We start from the raw sequence: 20,623 nt of genomic DNA, 5'->3' as shown, positions 1-20,623 counted from the left end.
CTGTTGCTGTGTGTAATTATGGACTAAGTTTAAACCACATATGTCATATTTCTGACAAACATGCAGGACTTTATGGATGACGCCCCCACATTGGTAATCATTATTATATCATGCCAAATAGATAAAAATGAAGATTAAATGCTGAAACATACAGGTAGGGGGGAAATCACAGCATTAGGAGATAGCTGCTTTGGTCACATTGTGGTGAGTTTCACGTCAGACAATTTTTTGTGTTTTTTTAAGGGCGATCTACTTTATCATGTAGCTATTAGAATTCTGGTTTCACTATGTATGTACAGCTTTGTCAGGACCTGCTTGACTGTCTGACCCATCAAATAAAGTGGCACAATAATTCAGAACTTCCCTCTTTGGAGTGTCAATCTAACTCATTCTCTCTGCCTCAAAATGGAGATTTTTGAGCGACACCCTCTGCAAATAACCCCCTTTCAAACCGCTCCACAGAGAGGAACAGTAGTAGGCATGATGATGCAGAAATTAAAGTGATTAAATCTGCCATTGCATGTTAATTAAGACAGGAAGGAGGAAATCTGTCTTTCCATTGTGGTTTTATGAATGGTTTTGTTCTGCTCTGCTATCAGCAGTGTGTACAAATGGAAACGGCCCGTTTTATAGTTGGTTCATGAAGTGTGTATCATGTAACTTCACTGGCACTTCTCTTGCAGTGCTGCAGGTTTAGCCCCCTCATCAGGAACACCAAGTCGTCCTCGCTGTGCAGTCACATCTTTTACAGTCACGTCACTTGAAATAAACGTTTCGAGATCTCACCCACAGGCTACTTTTTTGTTTTCACTCCACCTGACATGTCATGTCTTAAGACTGTTGGCAGATGCTGAGGAGATTGACTCACATATAGAGGGAGCATACAAATTTAAAAGCCTCGGCTGAGTGGGTTGTAAGTGACAGCTCTGACATCCATGCAGCAGTCATGTAGGAGATGACATAAGAGTCTCAAAATGAAAACAGTCTGACATCATGATTTGCTGAGCTCACTGTTTGTGATCCTTGAATTATTCATGAAAGAGAAGAGTCACATAACAGTGCCTGTCCGTTTGCATATATTCAGTGAGAAAAATTTAAAACTAATCATGACATTATGACACCTCATAGAAACATTGTTGTCCTTAAGTGAGCTGATATGAAAGCCCCTTCTTGTGGTGTTAGCATTTTTAAAAGAGGACGTTTTCTGAGCTGTGAGTCATGTGTTTGCTGACATACCCAGAAATGTATTTTTCAGTGCACTGTAAGCTCAAATGTTGTTCATTTAATGCATGAATTTTTTCCTCGCTATTCAAATTCATGTCTGAAAATGTTTCTCTTTTATTTTTTACTTATCTGATGGTGAAAGTGTACAGCCATTTAGCTGTACCAGTTAGTTATAAGCTAACATTTGTAGTCCCTGGGCAGGACTCAGGGACATTGCCTGTGTTATAAATTTGTGCAATCTTTCTTCTTTGTCATCCCATCTTTACCAGCAGTGCCTGTGGCTCAGTGGATGAGTGGGTCGTTTCTCAATCAAAAGATTGGCAGTTTGATCCCATCTACCGCAGTCACACGCTTAAGTGTCCTTGCACAAAACACTGAGCCCCATGGCACCCAGTGACACAGTCAGTGGTGTGTGTATATGTTGGTGAATTAATTCAAATCAGTCAGTAATGTTGGTCCACTCCGAGAACATCACCTGCCATTGGCATATGATTGTTGTGTGAGGATGAATATGATTAGTAGAGTAAAAGTGCTTTGAGTGGTTGAGTGGGCCATCCATGCATGAGTTATCTTCACTGCGCTTCTTTTTCTGGGTCAAGATGGGGGCTGGAGACTATCCCAGCAGCCATTGGGTGGCCACCCTGGACAGGTTGCTAGCCTTTCTAGTCTGTCAAGACAAACAATCATCCACGCACTTGCCCCACCTACAGGCAATTTAGAGAATCTACTGGATGTGCATGTTTTCAGAGACGCTGCACATGCACAAAGCAAACATGCAAACTCTACACAGAAAAGCACCTGCCTGGCCGGGGGAGTCAAATCAGGCATCCTCTCACTAAGAGGCAAAGCACTAAACACTGCAGCACCATGCAACCTTTGACAAACTTGTAAAGCGCAAAATAATTACAGTCTATTTACCATTATTATTACCACTATCTAATTTATAAAACTCTCCAGCTAACATGCAAAAAAGAAGCTATGGTTTAAAGTTTAACCTTTAAAGTTCTGGGTCATAAATTTGACCGCTCTTGGAACCAATCTGAATCATCTGAAGATTGACTACCACATAGGTATGGAGGTTGTGTTTTTCATGTCTTTAGGTTTAGTCAACTCAAGGCACACAAAAGGAAAGGTCAGACATCAACTTCTTACTTCATGTGCCAGCATTTGTTCAAAGTCTGTTAGCAGTCTGCGATGCACGGTTGTAGACTAAACCCTAATCAATAGATAGGCAACAACAAAAATCTTCCAGCATTATATTTCAGCAAGTGCTTTGGTTAAAGCCTCCTCTTCTGGAAGCAGTTCAGTCCATAAAGACTTGGCTGAAGAACCCCGGGGTTGCCATTTGAAGTACTGACAGGGTGCCTTTGAGCAAGGCACCAAACCCTAATAACTGCATGTTCATAGGAAACTGTTTGCGCATGTGAGTGTGTGCGTGTGCATTAGTTGATGCATGTGTGGCATGATCAGCACCAGAGAGAAAACAAAATTATTTCCCCTGCAGGGATCAGAAAGAATATCTCCATTGTACTGGTCAGTGTTTCTTTCAAATTGAAGGTTAACCACAACACCTCATCAAGCAGTACCATGTTTAGGTACCTAAATGCATCCTTGTAACTGTGATTCACTGGAGGTGTTGCGATTTTTTCCATGCTGGACATAAACACAGCATTGCAAGTTTATATACTGAGAAAATTGGTACTGTTGAGTACCAATACTGATTGCCCTGTTCTGGGCATAAATACCATATCCTTTTAAATGTGAAGGGTTCCCATCCCCACCTCTGGTACTACAGTATTGTCCCTCACAGCTCACAGCTGATTTCATCAGCAGATTCCTAATTCGAGAGATGAAACAACAACCAATGCTCTCATTTTATAGTGCGGAGACCATTTGTAGTCCCTTAAATGTCCTTCTCAATATCATCTCACTATCTTTTTTGAAAAGAGAAAAACAAATGTTTATTGCTAGGGCTGATGTTTCTTTTCACATGACTGAATCTCCTTTCAGACTTTGATTGAGGATTTTTTGGTTGAGGGATTTGCTGCTTACTGTTGAACTTGATGATGAATGCCATTTTTTGTTTTCAATAAAGGATTTTAAGCAGCTTGCAGCCTGGAGGCTTTCAGGCAGCACAGAGCTGAACATTTATGTGAAAACAGGGCTCTGTATCCTGCAGTGTTGTACTGTATCCAGCTCTGATGCATCCATAATATGTTCTATTATTCATCATGTCACATATCATGTGTCCAGTTCGGCACAGACATTTCAGATAGAACACAAAGCTTTGGGCCAGGTCTCTGCTGTAACTGTATTCAGCTCCTCCACTGTAAACACACACTGTGCTGCGTTTACACACAGGACAGAAAATATTAGATTCAGAGAAGGATGGATTTCTAGAAGAGGAGAATATGCTATCAAGTGCTGCTCATCTATCATTAAAGAGAATCATAAAATCTTGAGGAGGCAGGAGAGGAGAGGGTGGAGAAGGTAGGACAGTGGGAGGATGTGAAAGGCTGAAGAAAAGATGGAGAGGAATGGGATGCACGGTTGACAGAGTCAAGGGGGCACACGAGAAACAGGATAGGACAATAAAGGGGTTTTGAAGGGGAATCCAGAGCAGGTCCAGGACGTATGTTAGAAACATGCTTTCCTCTTTCATTCTGCTGCCATTGTTTTTTGTCACACCAGTGGGTGTTCACCATACAGCGAGCATCCAGCTTCACCTTCTCTTCCTGCCTGTCTGTGTTCCTCTGTGGCTGATTCTGCCTCTGCCTCCCTCTTCCCACCTCCTCCCACTCTCCTCCCATTCACACTCCCATGAAACAGCCAATGGCATGAAACCAGCTCCAGACAGCTTCATCTTTCTTGGACCTCAAGCTCACATATCAGTGTATTCTTTTTATGGAATTCATGCATACATGTAACCTAAGTGAATCATTTCTTTAATATCCGAATTCATAAAAACTGATTTAAAAACCTTCTTTCTTTCAAATAATGTCCACAAACTGCTTGTTTGTTTTCTCTGTTACTTAACAGTTATCTGAATCAGGAGGAGGAGCTGAAAGCACTTGTCCATCAAGAAAAGGTTAAATAAAGATTGACCTGAACAATAAGTCAAGCACTAGAGTCATCAACCATATATGCAAAATAAAGACTTTTTCATATCATATGATGAATACTCCTGTATGTATCTGGACTTTCAGGTCACTTTGGCTAAGTATGGCTGAAATATTTGACTAGAAATTGAAGTAAAACACTCTTTAGGATATGAGTCTTCTTGTAGTGTGTGGTGAAGCTCTGTTGCTTTCAGGTGAGGGCCCAGCAGGGAGAGAGTAATCTGCAAAAGCAGAGGTTGGACTGCACAGCCGCCTGTTGCTGTTTGGCTGGGATTTTGATGTGTGGCTCACTCTGAGCCACTTTGTTTGCTTCCTACTTAGAGAGGCAGCGCTGTGGACAAACACCTGATTATCTTTTTGGTCCAATGCTAGCAGACTGTGAGGAGATATTCACTGAATTGGACAAAAAAAGAAGAGTGCTGGAGTGGGTTCACATTCCCCGCCTGTATGACTTAGCAAAAATGCTTTTACACAGACTGTGAGCCATGTCTGTGTGCATTTGGATACAAACGTGAGTCAGTACAAGCACAGTGTGCTAGATGATCATCAGAATCACATGCTTCATTTTTTGGTTTGTCAGTACTTGAACCTGACACCACGAAAGTGAGCATCAAATGTGCCCAGATTTGAAGGTTTGGTGTGTTTTTTTTGCTTTTTTGTCTATCATGCTGCTAAATTTGAGGCAGAATTTTTGGATTTTGGACTGTTAGACTGTCGATTCAAAATTATTTGAGTCTTTTCCAGACATTTCACAGGTTAAATGGTCAACAGCGACAATTGAAAAAGAAAATCAATCTACTGCAGCAATGACACAGTGCTTTTTATTTTGTCAGCTCTCGCACATTTTATCTATTTCATCATCGTTTATTTTCAACTGTAGGCTTTGTTTATTTAACTAACCTTTCCAAGTTCACACAAACATCCGATTACAATATGGAAGATTAAAAACAAGAGACAAGGACTCTGAAGGGGAAACTACAGTGGTGGCAGAGACGGGAAAAGAGAGGCACGATCCAGGAGAGAGAAAGCAGACGTGTTCTGACAAGGACGAGGAGATAAAGTGACAAAGGGACAAATAGGAACCAGACAATTGGGTTTAAAAGTAGAAGAGAGATGAAACAAAAAACAGACAGGCAAAGATAACATGAGGGCAAAACAAATAGAAAGTGGGTTTGTTTGTCATGTTCAGTGGGTTTTTGCTGCTGTGAGCTAATAATAGCACTGTGGATTTGAAAGTGCACTTAACACACATAATTCAACTGGTGAGTGGTTATGAATGTAACGCCAGAAAACAGTGTCATTTGGAGTTGCTGTTTTTCCCTCAGAATAAGAAGCTTGTGTGATGTTGATGAACTGCTAAGCTCCAGTCCCTCCTCAAACAGAGGGACGGACAGAGATTGGGGGGGGGGGCAGATGTAGGAAATGCCAGCAGACCAAAAATGTATAGAGAGCATTACCGTTCATCCATCAGCAGCCAGTCGCTCAGAGAGATGCTCATTAGCATATGAATCATTAGCATGGCGCCGAAGGCCGGAGGCACACAGCCATGATGCACAAAGCTCAGAGCGCACAAAGCCATGTTTACAGAGAGCACTAAGGTCTCTGATCATGTTTGCTGTCACGGCCAAACACACAGCCCCTCTCTGCTGCTGGACCCAGAGAACACGCAGAGAGAAAAAAAAAACCCACTTCCACCAACACGCGCGCACACGCAGTGACACAGCAGGCAATCACTGTATACATTCAATTCAAGGTCACAAAGTCATCAAAAGAAAACCTGACCACCCACACAGCTGTAATTCATTTCAGCCATGAACAATGGTGTTTGGTCGGAGGCGTGTTGGAAGAGAACATGGAAGTAAAGTGAAGTGGGTTTTCATGTCAGCTTTCTGCCCTCAGTCACAGGCTGAGTGTTAAACCTCTACAACGAAATGTTCCAGGAGCACAACAAATCAAACACCTCAAAGTACTGAGAGCTGACAAGAATGTTGTGAGTATTGTTTTTCATCAAATCATTGCCGTATTGAGAATATTTCTTGCTCTCAAAAGTTCTTCTCAAGTGAGGTTTACACTAACAAGATGATTAAAGTGATACTCCGGGATGGAACAAGTTGGGTCCTATCACAAGGTTTAGGGCAGAAATTACCCCTACAGCAGTGATTTTGTGCAGCAGAAGCCCAGAGCACTCGCACCAAACACTCTCTCCCTGCTCCTCTGCCGGTTTCCTCTGCACTCAGACGGGGCCATATTTTCTTGACCAAAAACACAAATAAACGGACTTCCACCAAAAAAATCTGATATCGGTCTGCATTCACGCTGTATTTAGAGAATTTTCAGCGCATTACTTTCACACAAAAACACCCCTAAATAAGGCTCTAGTTCCCATCGTGTCTCTTCATCCTGGCAGACTACCTGCGTTTGTTTATATCCGGCACGCCGCGCGCACGGACTGATACACTAAGCGGCGAGCGCCTCGTAGCCAGCTGTGGCTCTGCAGCGGAGGTAGCGCCGTTTTACGACACGGTGAAAACAAGAGCCTTATTTAGCTGTGTTTTTGTGTGAAATTAATGCGCTGAAAATTCTCTAAATGAACCCTGAATGCAGACCGATATTAGATTTTTTTGGTGGGAGTCCGTTGATTTGTGTTTTTGGTCAAGTAAAATATGGTCCCGTCTGAGTGCAGAGGAAACCGGCTGACGAGCAGGGAGGGGGTGTTTGGTGCGAGCGCCCTGGGCTTCTGCTGCACAAAAACACTGCTGTAGCGGTAATTTCTGCCCTAAACCTTGTGATAGGACCCAACTTGTTCCATCCCAGAGCATCACTTTAAGGCCTGATTTCCCCCTTCCAAAAATAGTACGCAGAGGCCTGGCTCCTGGATGGGTCATCAGATTATTTTGCCAAATTCTCCTGAAGTTTGAGGTTTTATAAGAGTGATTTTCCTTCTCCAATCTTCTCAGGAAACATCCCCTGATTGGAAATCATACTGTCTTTTACAATGCATATACTCACGGAAATGTGAATATTTAACACTCCAACTTACCAGTTTACGTTGGCACCAGGTGCAGATGCCACATAGAGCTACCAGCCAAACTGCACACACGACGACTGCAACAGACACCAGGAACACGCTGAGAGACACTGAGCCTGAGGAGAGAGAAACAGAGACACACAGGGAACAGTATTAGTGTATTTAACTCAACACTTGAGGTTTTTGTGATTAAAAGTATAGAAGGTCACTGTCCCATCACTCACAATGCTTTTTGTTTCAGAAAAAAAATAGGAATATGAAAAATCTCAGTGCTCTCAAGAAACAGATAGGTATAATGAGGAGCAAAGCCATGCAATACGCTTTTATTATTTTCTTCCTACACCCATGCATCCTTGTCATCCCACATCTGTCAGCAGTAAGACAGAGGGAGAGAGATGTATCAGGTGGTAGAGGCCTGTGAAGAAGCTCCGGCATGTATCAAGACAAGTTGTGCACGTCAGGAAGAAACAACATCATGGAGCCGGAAGCTGTGCAATTACCAGCTTCCGTCTTCACTCTTCAATCTTGTAAATCCTACGGTAACTTTGTTCCCATCATGGATGAAAATGTTTTTCACGGTCTTTTTTCCCCCATCTCTATTCTCTCAATTACTGCCTCTGAATGGTGCTGTTCATTCAGTTGTCTGCCAAGTGCCTGAAAATGCACATCACGCAGGCAAAACAATGTCTGCAGACAATGAGCTCATAAACGCCACATCCTTTTTTTCTCAGCAATACAGTGGAGCTTTCTGTGAGTGTCCCTGCCTGAAAAAATGCATCTGATTACTGATGCCTCTATTTATCCACGTGTTTCATTTTTCAGACTTGCCTGAGCACATTAAGTGTTTATGCATTTAAAGAGCCAATAACGGAGGAAGTGGATTAGCTAAGCTGCCTTAATCATCCTCATCCAGCCTCTTCTAAACATCTTAATAAAGTTCTTTGTATGGTTCAACTTGCTAAAATTGCTTTTTTTAAACGTCTTTAGTCAGAGAAAAGCAATGTGAGATGAAATCAGTGCTTTTCATGCACCAGTCGCACCAGAATCAAGGTCTATTGCATGTTTGATAAGATGGCTGATTCAAATGTTGGCAAAATGTGGCAGCAATGCAGATCACAGGGCTGCATTTTTTTTGCTTTGCTTTGAGCCTCTCAGCTGGCAGCAGAGGGTGTGTTTTGTGTCAACACTTCTCTCAAAAGTGCTTCAGTGTTTTACATACAAGTGGTCTCAATATTGACGGTGTTTTCCAACCATTTTAGAGCAATGCAAAGAAAAACAGAAACCTAGCTTTGTCAAGAAGTGGAAATAACCTTGAGCTGGAAGAAACACAACCAGCTAGGAAGAGAAAAAAAAGACTCTTTTCGGACCTTGAGATCTGCCAGACAAACCTCAGAGTGTGGACACACAAGTCTGACAGTTTTTCACTTGGTGGGGTGTTATCAGCAGGGGAACTTCAAGAATCCAGGCAAAAACCCACTAGGATTTTCCACATGTCAAGACAAAAATAAACCCCATGTAAGCTCCACTATAGCCAGTGTGAAATAGAAACAACGTACATGTACGGCAGTTGTCTCATTTCATAACACTAAAATTAAAATATGATGTAACAGTAGGTGTAGTCTTCAATCTTTGGGCACACTCATTGTATGCAAACAAAGTCAGACTTCCCTTTTGCCAGTGTCAGAGGTTTGCAGTTAGACATGTCATCTTATACAGAGCCTTGACACCTGAATTATTAAACCCCCATGACCCACCAGCGTGGGAAAATAACCCTGTACTACAAGTAATAACACCAACAAATGCACTAACAGACTTCAACTGGAGGGGACCTGCTCTGATTCTGATCAGACCTGTCACCTTTCTCTTCTGAAATTAAAATCAAATGCCCTAAAAAACTGCAGAACAGACTTTAATTATGATGCAGCTTTTAGGCAAAAGATGCTGAAACTTTAATATTTAGAAGAACTAAAACCACTTAAATCAAGGCTATAGACCCCAGCATAACTGTGAACTGAATGAGCCTCCGGGAGACATACAGGGATATTCATTGTAATGTTGGATCAGTCAGCCTTGAAGTTAATGTCAAAAATAACAAGAAACCACTCTCTAAACCCCTCTCCTGATGATACTTTCTGAATGCCATGTGCCTCAAGCAGTGCATTTTAATCTTCTCTGACTGCGTTTTCAGATTTCCCTTCAGGTTTTCCATTTTCCAACATTTTGAAGGTAAGCCCTTCTCTTCCTCTTATCATAAACTGTCATAAAAAGAAAAACTACATTCAACACTGCATCGTCACTCCCTTAAATGTGAGACTCGTAGTTTGTAAATTAGCTTGGCAGCACAGGTAGCTTCATATACATGATAATTACTAAAGAGACTTGAGCAATGTGCAAGCAAAACTGAACAGAAGAATACTGGATGTGTTAGAACCAGGTGTGACCAAAGCGTGAACGTTATGTCTTATAGTGTTATCAGATATTTCTTTTCTCAATCATAGGAGTACTTCACATACAATATCACACATAAATCACTCTTTGACATATTTTAACTTTATGCTTTTTTCAGTGTAGTCCATGTAAAATACAAAGTGCTTCAGTTCAGCACCATGGACAGCGCCAACAGAGAGTGAACATGTTTCTGGTTTCTTCCTCCAGGTTTTACAGGAGATATGTGGAAAATTAATATAAAGCGAGCTGCTCAAATGTGGTCCAAAAACTTGTTTTAGCCAGAAATGACTTCCCTGAATTGTACCACACAGATGATTTCAGATAATCGTATGTTTTAGTATATTTTTTCATTTTAAGTCTTCAGAACATTGAGTTTCTCTTTTTTTGCATCAAACCCTAATCTTTCTTTCTTTCTGTGATAATTTGTGAAAAGCACCTATGCATTTTCAGATTTTTAGATGCACACATAAACATACACCTGTAAATGTACTGCAGATTGACTGTCGGGATCAGATATTGGGGCTAAACTCAGAAGCCAAAAAGTCAGTTTTGGAAATGATCTTTTGTTTTTTGTTTAACCTAATCAGTCTTTGGGTAAACATGGGAGGTGTTGGACCACAGTGTGCTCATTTACAGATCTTCAAAGTTTTTTTAAAGCTTTATAACTCTCCTCTCATATTCCCAAAACCTTGGCAAAAACATTTGAATATGTGCAGAGAAACATTTCATTTTTCTTTCTTTCTTTTTCTTTTTTTTTTTTAATTTGTCACTGATGAGAGCTGATGGCTGCTTCCCCCTCTTTCTCCCACACTTTACCATGATGCCCTGATACAACACTCGTATTACCTCAGCTGCATCGCCTCACAAGTAATCTGTGAGATCTCTTTTATCCTTAATTTAGAACAAGATCTTTGCCAAGTAGATGAGCTCATACCATCCAAAATCCACTTCTCACTGCGACCTCTGCTATAAAATGACCTCCTGAGCATCAGTTGCAGGAACTGGACTCATTAGAGAACTAATCATTGATGGGAAGCTTTTTTCCATTATGCTCTACAGGGAACAATGGATGAGAGGTAATAAATTCCACTTCTAAACTCATCTTGATGCTGCTGTTGATAACTTTAAAAATGTGTCATAATGCTCTGGTTTACCAATATGTAAAAACGGACCAAAAGTTACAAGCTTTTATGTTAATGATGGAGTTTATCTTATTTAAGAATTATCAGTCTGCAGTGACATTTAACCAATAAAATATGACCAAAAAAGTTAAGACTTAGTAAAGGATAGAACAAGCAGGTCACTAACACATATTTAGATGTTAACAGTTCATGACAGAGTGAACAGCTCACTGAACCACGTGTACCAGCTGGTGAGAGCCAGTCACCTGCACAGAGTGACTGTTTTGGATACACCACTTTCCCTCATCCTGTTTGGGGAAGTCGCTCGATGGCTGCCCAGTTAATTTGGAGCGTATTATGGTGTAATCCAAATAAATTAAGCAGCTAATTGCTGCCATTAGATAATGGTTGCAACAGACTTCATCAATGTACATTCAGTCTTTCTGCTGTGGCCTTGATTTGGATCTATTTAGGATGATTCGATTTCTGGATCTGCTCAATCATTATGAATCATACATTTCTGCATATTTCACAAAACATTGTGCTCAATTTGTAGAAGATTTTTTACAGTAGAAACAAGGCTTGTTAAACAACAATGCAGCTTCCAAAAAAGTTTGGATAATGTGCAAACTAAAATGGGAGCAGAGTGTGATAATTATATAATCATTTGACAGAAAAACTTGTCTTCATGCTTAGTTGTTTTTTTTTTTTTTTGCAGAACTTCGTATATAGCTGCTGAATACATGTTAACGGATTCTTTATTGTGAATAGACTCCATCTGTTATACTTTCATTCTTTATCCACTTGAAAACATATTTGCTTGGACGTGAGTTAATAAAAAGAAAATCTTGAAAAAAAAATCTGCTCTGAGATTGATGGAGCTTCTTAACTTACTGTCTGCTGTCTGAAAACATGCCTTCAAAACAAGCATGTCCAGCTGATATAATGATTTAATGTTAGGTCATAGAAAGTTCAAATAAATGTGTGTCGTACTTTCAGATGCAGTACCTGCTGAGCTGTGTTTGGAGTCACACTGGGGACCTCCTATGGCTCAAAGTGTAAACAAGAGACTCTGGCAGAACTGCTCCCATCACTCTAACTCGCTCCATTCACTCTGTTACGTACACCAGAGTATATGATTATCTATAGACTGATACCACTCTGCTAATGATCACTTAATTGAATGCAAAAACAGTTTCATTCTCAATTAAAGGCTACAGTGTACTCTCCATATTCTCTTTTTAATTGTTATTCTCGTCTGCCCACGTCCTACTTGCAGCCTCTCGGCAAACACGCCGTTGGTTTCTGTCCTGAGGTAATTATAGAATATATAACACATCTGATTAGAGCTACTCATCAGAAGAATAGTCTTCATTAAACTGCCGCTGCCTTTCTCAAACAAAGTCCCACGCCTGTTAATCTTAATTTTCCTGCAGTTTACAAAATGAGGCTGATAATGATGATGTGCTGATAGGATACAGAAAGGTATAAAGACAGGTTTATAATAACAGAGCAAATGATCCTGTTGGGATAACTTTACACGAGTTGCATTTCATTCTCAGTGCTGTCTTTTAAAATGAGAAACCACGCACAAAAAGGCTGTAACCTGTTTATTGCATGTCATGCACAGTCACTGAACTGAGTGGGAAGACTAATCTTTCTGCCTAGAAGTACCAGGACTTTTTATTTCCAGTAACTTACTGGTTTTGTTGTCTGTATTTCTATAAAGGCCTGATGTCCCTAAAGATTATGCTAATTAGGCAAGTGACATAGAGGCGATAAAAGTAATTGGCAGCACCAGACCAGAAGAAGGTGGTAAGAAAAGACAAAGGTTAAACAGCAAGGATGACCTGTCAGAAAGCTACAGACTGAGGACAATGCAGTCAGTTAGCACGGAGAAGATTCAACTCGTGCTGTTTTTGACCGAACATTATGGCTTTGCAAACATTTTGCTAGTCTTACTAGCAGTGGCGATTGCTCTAAGACTGCAAGGGAAGCATAGCTTACCCTAAAATGTACCCAAAAGAGTGGTGATATGTTCTGCTGTGTGTACATATCATTGACAAAATATGCGCTAGAATTCCTTCATCTTTTGTTCAGAATCAGCTACCTATCACAGGTAACTGCCTCGACCTCCTTCTCATTCATCCCCGCAGTGTCTCAGCACTTTAACACAGTTGGATGCTGGGCGTCTTCTGACTTCAGCGGGGAAGCTTAGAGTGGGTTGTTCCACTGTGGAAACTGCACGGTCATTGGATAAACTCTGGGCTTTGTCCCGCCCATCAGACGCTCAGCGTCTCTGGGGGTCTATGAGGCAGTGGGCTGGCCTGGACGCTGGGCTTCTGCATGATGATTGGATGATCTTTCGGAGGCCGAATCCCTTTTTGATTGACAGTGAAATGAGCCAGTCAGCAATCTTGAAGTATAACTCTCCACCGGAGCATCTTCTGAGTTTTACAGTCAGTTGTTTTGGACTGGTCCGGAGGCTTTATCAATCCCCAGCAAGTTTACCTTTCTTAAAAACGAGCGTTGTGTTTAAAGATTCTCTCTCTTTTTAAGCAGCTACAGCTATAGCTGCAAAGCTTCTCCCCCTGCCACTCACACTTACAGCCTGTCGTAGTCATACGTAGCAGCTTCAGCTAATAGCAAGCTGGCACGGAGGGTAGAATTTACATTTAACAATTTAACAAATTTGTGATGTAAGCCAGAAAAAAAATGAGCTTCCCCTCCTTGACTGACCAGCAGCCACCACTGACAAGAAGGTAGAGTTTAAGGCAAGGATCTGCCTGTGTTCAGTATTAAAGAGTGACCCTGTTAGGTCGTAACTTCCCTCATAGATGGTTTTGGATTATCCTTGAAAAGTTATCTGATGAGGACGTTTTGACCTTTCATTACATAAATAGAATGCACTTTGGGCGTTTGCCACAACATTCACAGTTTTGTGTAAGAGAGGGCGGGTGAAATCGAAACAATATAACAACCAGAAACGTTCAGCATTGCAGGCCATGTCAAAAAGTCCTGAACTTCTGGAAAGTACTGCAGCAGGGGATTTTAAGGTTGGAGATAAACTAGCCCAGAACTACAATTAGACCCTGGTTCCTGCTGTCAAAACACACAGTTCCTCAAAAGGTCCCTAATCCTGGGTAAAGTTCCTGCTGTTGAAAAGCACCTTAAGTATTTCAAGACTGCAGGTGTAGAGAGTGTTTTTTTTTCTGTCATTGGTGAAATAAAAATGACATAGAAAGTCCAAGTTGCTCTAAAATTGCAGCTTGAAATGTCAGACTTTCTACATGACTGCTTTCAAAGTACCAGTCAAAGTCACCTTTAATTCATCCTGAGGCTATAAGTACTGCACTCACGTCACAGCAGAAATCAAATGATTTTAACAACCTTCTCTTTAATTAACAGCAAAGAAACACCTGACCAGATTACTTTATGCTGTAGTGCTCGGAAATCAGCTACAAAGCTTAAGATTTTATATAATACCTGTATAAAATGAGGTTTACTGCAAACCTACTGTGAGTTCTCATCACACCCAGCAGCTGCACAGAGTGTCAGCGCGTCACAGCCTTTTTTAGCTTACTGTATGAGTGTTTGTCACACTTCTATAATATGATTCAGTCTCACCTCAGCTTGAATTACCACCTTTGTGACCTCAAGTTAATTTAGGTGAGTCAGTTAATACTGGAGTTGATGTTCTATTATTTGTTTAATTCCACATCATAAAACAGAGGCTTTTGGGATGATGTTTACCTATGTAGTGACAGTGCACATCCTTGAAAGTCCTTGAAGTGGGCAGCCCGGGTTTAAATGTGACCTGTGACCTCTCACCACATTATTCCCTCCTCTCTCCTCCCTCTGTGTCCTTTTCTTTTTTATTCTCCATTCTTAGTTAAAGTGAAAAGTGAAGCTGACTGATTAAATCTCAAACACCAATTGACACCAGTAATCCTTATTCCTAACCCAAAAAAAGATGTAAAGTCAAAAATTTGTCAGGAACCAATGATATACATGAAAAAGGTGTCAAACTACTCTTTTTTGCTAAAGCTCTGCACATTACACTAATTTTTAAACAAGCATGGAGCAGGAATGACATTTAGACATGTTTCACTGCACAGGGTAAATCGGGTGCATTACTTAACTCCTAGAATAACAAATTCTTACAAAATTAAATCTTTTCTACTTCAGTAAGTAGAAAAAATGGTAAAAAGAGAGATGGAAAGCTATAAATGTTATTAATTATAAACATATAGCTGAGTTTGTACAGTCACATTTTGCTGTTCTCCAGTGCATCGCAACTACCCCTGACTGCAGCCTGCAGAACGAGGCGTGCCTCAACGTGGGCGGGGTTAAACGCGTGGAAACTTGTAAAATGTGAAGAAGAAGACGGAAAGCCTCACAGTGGATAGAGCGCAACGCGTTTAACCCCGCGCACGTTGAGGCACGCCTCGTTCTGCAGGCTGCAGTCAGGGGCTTCTTGTGCATCGTGCTGCTCTCAGTGTTTTGCCCAAACACTCCACACTGCTGTGTGTTTAGTCTGCTTCACGAGGACGGGTAAATACACTTTGAAAGTAATCCATTCAGCCTTGTTTCAGGCCTTTAAACTAATCTAAAGGATATAAAAGTCTGTCAGAGAAAAGAAACTTGTGTTTTTTGCCAAATGTCAAACTATTTTGTAGAACCTTTTTGTTGTTTTATAGTCTGTGATTTTTACTTGTTAAAAATAATGTTACTTCTGATTTCAAATGGCCACAACAGTGTAAATAAGAGTAAGTCATGAGAAAACGTTGCAAGGCTGCAGTTGGCCTTTCTGGTTCTCTCACAAACACTTCCCAACAGCATCCTTCCTAATTCAGTCCATGCACTCGTCTCTGGTATCTTTGTTGAATGTGGCCCTTACACTCCGTGCGTCTCCTCTACTCCACCTGCTGTGCTTATCTGTTTGCGCCCTGTTCACTCAGCCCCTGGTGTTGGTTGCCTGGCACGGCACACAGAATAAGCTCCATTAGTCACTGGAGACCTCCCGAGGAGCATCTCTTGCCGTAGGTCGGCACATCGTGCAGGGGGCCACCACTGCGGGAGGTGACCCTTGACTGGCACAACAGAAGCGCTGCCGGAAGAGTGGCAACCAGTGGGAGGAACATGGATAAGCAATTATACAGCAAACCAAAAGGGGAATGAAGGAGTAAAAGGTCTCACTTAAAAGACTGCCGCTTTATCAAAGCTCTGCATGGGAATGTTGGGAAAAGAGTCTGAAGATTACATTTTGTACTCCTCATAATTCAGTGTCAGAGGGAAGAAGCTGTGAGAAGTTTGGCAGGTAAAGAAGACAGCCGGCTCAATCTTGAAATCCCAGCAGGAGTTTGTTTATCTAAGGTGTAACCACCTGACTGCTCTGCTGGCTGGAGCTCAGATTTGCTGAACCTCACAGTCAGAAGTACAGAGCTGACTATGCAGAAGATGTCAAGTTATTATCATGTTTATTTGTGAAGCTTACAGTCTATTACATAAGAAATGAACTTTTGCACAGATTTATTTAGTTGTTTCTTAATAAAGCATATTAAGATAAAATTTTAGTGGAATAGCATGTGATGGATCACATGGTAAGAGGGATAGGCAATGAATATTGTTATTTTTAAGCTTTTACTGCTTTGCTGTGAAACCTCTTACTTACATGAGGTTTATTTCTCAACATTTTCCTAAGCTTGTTCAAGCAAAATGTGTCACATTTTTGTATCACCATTGTTAAACAAACAGCTCAAGTTTCAAAAAGTCCTCCTAAACTCCAGATGTTATTATCCCAATCAATAAAATGTTAAAAGTTTGAGCAGGGAAGTGTAACAGAAATATTTATATAGGCACCGTAGTCATTACCAATGCCCTGCATCAGTAAAAACACTTTTCTGTTAGAGTTCCAACTGCAATCCCTAAATAACCTTTCCTTTTGCTCTGGTTTGGACCAGCTTCATCCATTTGATAACACAGATCTGTTCTTAAGTTCTGCTTTAACTTATGCATCTCTGAACTCCCTCGGGGCTTCTTGTTCTCAGCAACTCCTGCTCCAAATCTTTGTCCAAAAGCACTTGATCCCTTGGGGGGATTTTATTCTGTCCTCTGCTTTTCCCAAAGCACTGCCTGCAGAACAACAATAAATGTTCACTTTTAACTTTGCATAATCAAGAGAAAAGCTGAGGTCAGGGACATGTGTGAGGGCTGTAGGGGCTTCTTCACCTAATGAGCTCCTCATCATAGATTCATGTCTTCCTGTATGGTATGCGAGGTTAAGTGTTTTTTTTTTTTTTTAAATTTGATCCTTAAATTTTATTAGTTAATCAGCCGACTTAATTCAGGTTCAGTACCACCACATGACGTGACCCTGCTACAAGGCACCTAACCCTGGATTGCTCCTGCTGCTGTGAAAGGGATTAGTTAATACTGATGTGCTTTACATTGGAGCCTCTGTGTGAATGGGTGAATGTTGCTGTAAAAGTGCTTTGAGTGGTCTGAAAAAAACACTACGTACTATAAAAACTACTATATTCTACTTACAGTTTCTCCCTGATTACATTAAAACTGTTTCTGATCAATTAAAACTTTGTCCATTATTCTGACCCTTTTTGCTGCAGTTTGACAATAAGAATCAGTGATAGTCTGTTTTTAGCACAAGTACATACACCAAACCACTGCTCTAGAGATCTTGAACTGTTAACATAAAATCTGTTTAAGCACTAAAATTATGCTTCATAATTTAGTAACTATGGAAACAAGTGTGCACATGAACACATTGCTTGCAGAGATGTCTCCAGTATATCAGAAAGCAGAAGGTACAAAGCAGAAGAGTGCTGTGCTCTATTTCCTACTGTACTGCAGCACTTCCTGGTTTAAAAGAGAGGTGTCCTCTCTGTAATATACAGTAGGGGAACAAAATGTGCCTTTTTCTTCTATACTTTTAAATCTTTCTTCACATTACACAAGACATACTGGAGTTAAAATCAGCCTTTTCTTCATATTTGCAGGATATGCGATTCCTTCTCCAATATAATATGTTTTCAAACACGTATCACTTTGTGAATCTTGGTGAGAAATTGAGGAACATGCTCACAACTTCAAGTCTGTCTGAAGTTTAATAATTCAAAGTTTATCCACGGCTTATATCGGCTTCACACTCTGAATTAATCATCTAGTGGGTGTCTTTTAAAGTTACAGTGTTTTGATACATTTTCCTTTTCATGCGTCTCTGGACAGTATTTCTCAGAAGAGTTAGAGGAAGAGCAAACAAAAAGAGTGAATTTCTAGTTAAAGCGGCGATGACTTTATAGCTTTTCAGTCTGTGATAGCCTTAAATTAACTTATTTTAACTTAAGATAAACTTGGACAAGAAAAGTTCTGAGTCCTATCACTAATTCAGACACAAAGTAAGGAGGTCAGGTATTGCTACATAAAAGCCATGTTAATAAAGTGAAGCGATAGTTATCAATGGAGGCTAACTCAGCACTGTATCGGATCAATATTTATATTTTCCACAGTAAGGACCCTAACAAACATTCACTTGAGCCTACCATACCCTGAACAACTGTCAACCTCAGGTCAGACACGGTTTCACATCTAAATGTACTTTGGTCACAGACATTTAACTTTTCCAATCTCTTCAGGTCACTTATAAACAGGAACACTACCAATGTCCTGTTGAACAAAATGAACAAAAGGAAGATATGAGGAGCAGCTTTTAGCCACAGCTACCTTTGTGTGAGTAAAAGTGACAATAACATTAGCTGGTTAGCATTCTATCTATTGTCTACAGGAAGCTTACAAAGCAACACCTTTCTCCCTTTCACCGTTTCACCACGGTTAACCGCCATCACGTTAACACCATGACCTAACAGAAAGTGAGGGTCCAACAGTGGTGTCACATCCTGTTAGGACCCAGTGACAGCAGTGTTTGCTTGTGTGTGTTTGTGTGTTTGTGTGTGTGTGTGTGTGTGTGTGTGTGTGTGTGTGTGTGTGTGTGTGTGTGTGTGTGTGAGTGTGAGTGTGTGTACTCTGGCTTGACCCTGCATGCCTGGAGTCCTCTCCATGTTTGCTGCATCCTTTTTGGTGTGGGAAAAAACATGTGTTGGCTGTTGTTGCTTATACAACTGAATACAAACCTTACCACACACTCTTTTATTACATCTGAATATCACGTTTGAGGTTCAATGTAATGCTTAAACAGGACAAAAACAAACAATACTTTCAGATACTGCAAGCAGCCTCGTGCCCATGGTTCCCCACATCTGGCTATAAACATTTGTGTTGTATTTGTGAATGTATAATCCTGACCTAAAACGAGCTGTTTGGATTTCGGGGATTTGCGGACGTCAGCGATTCCCTTTGTTGACCAATCAGGAGCAAGTCTGACCTGATTGGTCCACCGGAGCAGATATCCTCCCCGCCCACTCTCCTCCCCTCTGCTGGAGAGAGGAGTGTGGCTGTTTTTGGCTGTAAACAGCCACATAGTTCGATGCACAAGCTTCCCATCTCGGAAGAAGACAAGACTAAGTGGTTGGAGTCCAGTTATCAAGGAAATATGCCAGCTACACTCAGTAAAACTGTGCATGTGTGCTAGTCACTTCATGGCCAGCTGCTTTTCCAACTTTGGACAGTGCAACAGAGGGCTAGCGAATAGACTGGTCCTGAATCCAGGCGCATTACAAACCATTCGCCAACAAACCTCTGACCCTGGAAATGTGAGTATTTTAAATGCTCTGTGCTGTGGAGCAGATGTAAGAGCTTTTCCTCAGTGTCCCCCTTGTCTCTGTGTTAGCATCAGGATGCTAACTTTAGCTGCAGTTAGCCTGTTGTTTTAGCCTGTAATGTTACAGTAAACCAGCTTCGCTGTTTTCTAAACATTGTGCACTCGGAGCTCGTGGCGCCGCTCTCAGTGACGCTGAAGGGCGGGGCGGTATCAGAGGTGGCTCATTATCATATGAAGGTCACGCCCACTAAATCAGAGCGTTCTGAACAGAGGGGCTATGAGAGCCTGGAAACAATGCTGCTGTTCTTGATTTATTGGCTTTTTGGACCAAAACATGTTACTACCATTTCATGAAGACATCAATGATACATATTAAACTGAAGAAAAGGAGCATAATATGGGACCTTTAAATAATCCTGTTTACTTGATTGTAATGTGAACAGACTAATGTAATTATACGTGTTATTATTTCATATTTTATCAAATGCAATTGCAACAACTGAATGAATAAATTAATGTTAAAACACCAACACAATATCTGCATTTGATATGGACCACCAGCTGACCTGCTCTCTGGTTATCGGGCATCCGCATCTGAAAATCTAACCCTGGTGGACCACTAGAAATTGATTTTAGGATGAATATTCTTCAGAGGATGGCCAGTGGGTCTAAGGGTCACATCACAGCTACTTCTTTTACTCTTCCCACAGACTGTTATCCTTTGCATAGCCAGAGCTGTCCTTACACCCAACAGACCTAAGGAAAAAAATCTCATGCTCTCAAACTTTAATTTGTTTAAAAAACAAACAAAAACATTAAAAGTAGCAATTGCAGCTAAAACCTGGATCTTTTACATAATTGACTAACTGAACCAAATGTTCAACATGTTATAGTTACATTAAGGGGATAAATTTACATTTTACAAATACATTAAGACCCTGAGTGTTGA

At 40.9% G+C, this 20,623-nt stretch overlaps 1 protein-coding gene across 2 annotated transcripts in view; it reads right to left on the bottom strand.

Annotated features, from left to right (window-relative positions):
• Window positions 1–20,623, bottom strand: part of syt7b (synaptotagmin VIIb) — a 112,877-nt gene that overhangs the window by 52,050 nt on the left and 40,204 nt on the right. For both annotated transcript variants that reach the window (XM_074666435.1, XM_074666437.1), the window contains exon 2: window positions 7,384–7,487. In XM_074666435.1, the coding sequence (XP_074522536.1) occupies window positions 7,384–7,487 (104 nt within the window). The remainder of the gene's footprint in view (window positions 1–7,383; window positions 7,488–20,623) is intronic.

Source organism: Halichoeres trimaculatus, unplaced genomic scaffold (assembly GCF_033239565.1).
Source record: "Halichoeres trimaculatus isolate MK-OKI-2021-1 unplaced genomic scaffold, fHalTri1.1 fHalTri1_scaffold_3, whole genome shotgun sequence".
Lineage (NCBI taxonomy): Eukaryota > Metazoa > Chordata > Actinopteri > Labriformes > Labridae > Halichoeres > Halichoeres trimaculatus.
Note: the sequence above shows the minus strand (reverse complement) of the source record. Positions and strands in the feature narration are given on the sequence as shown.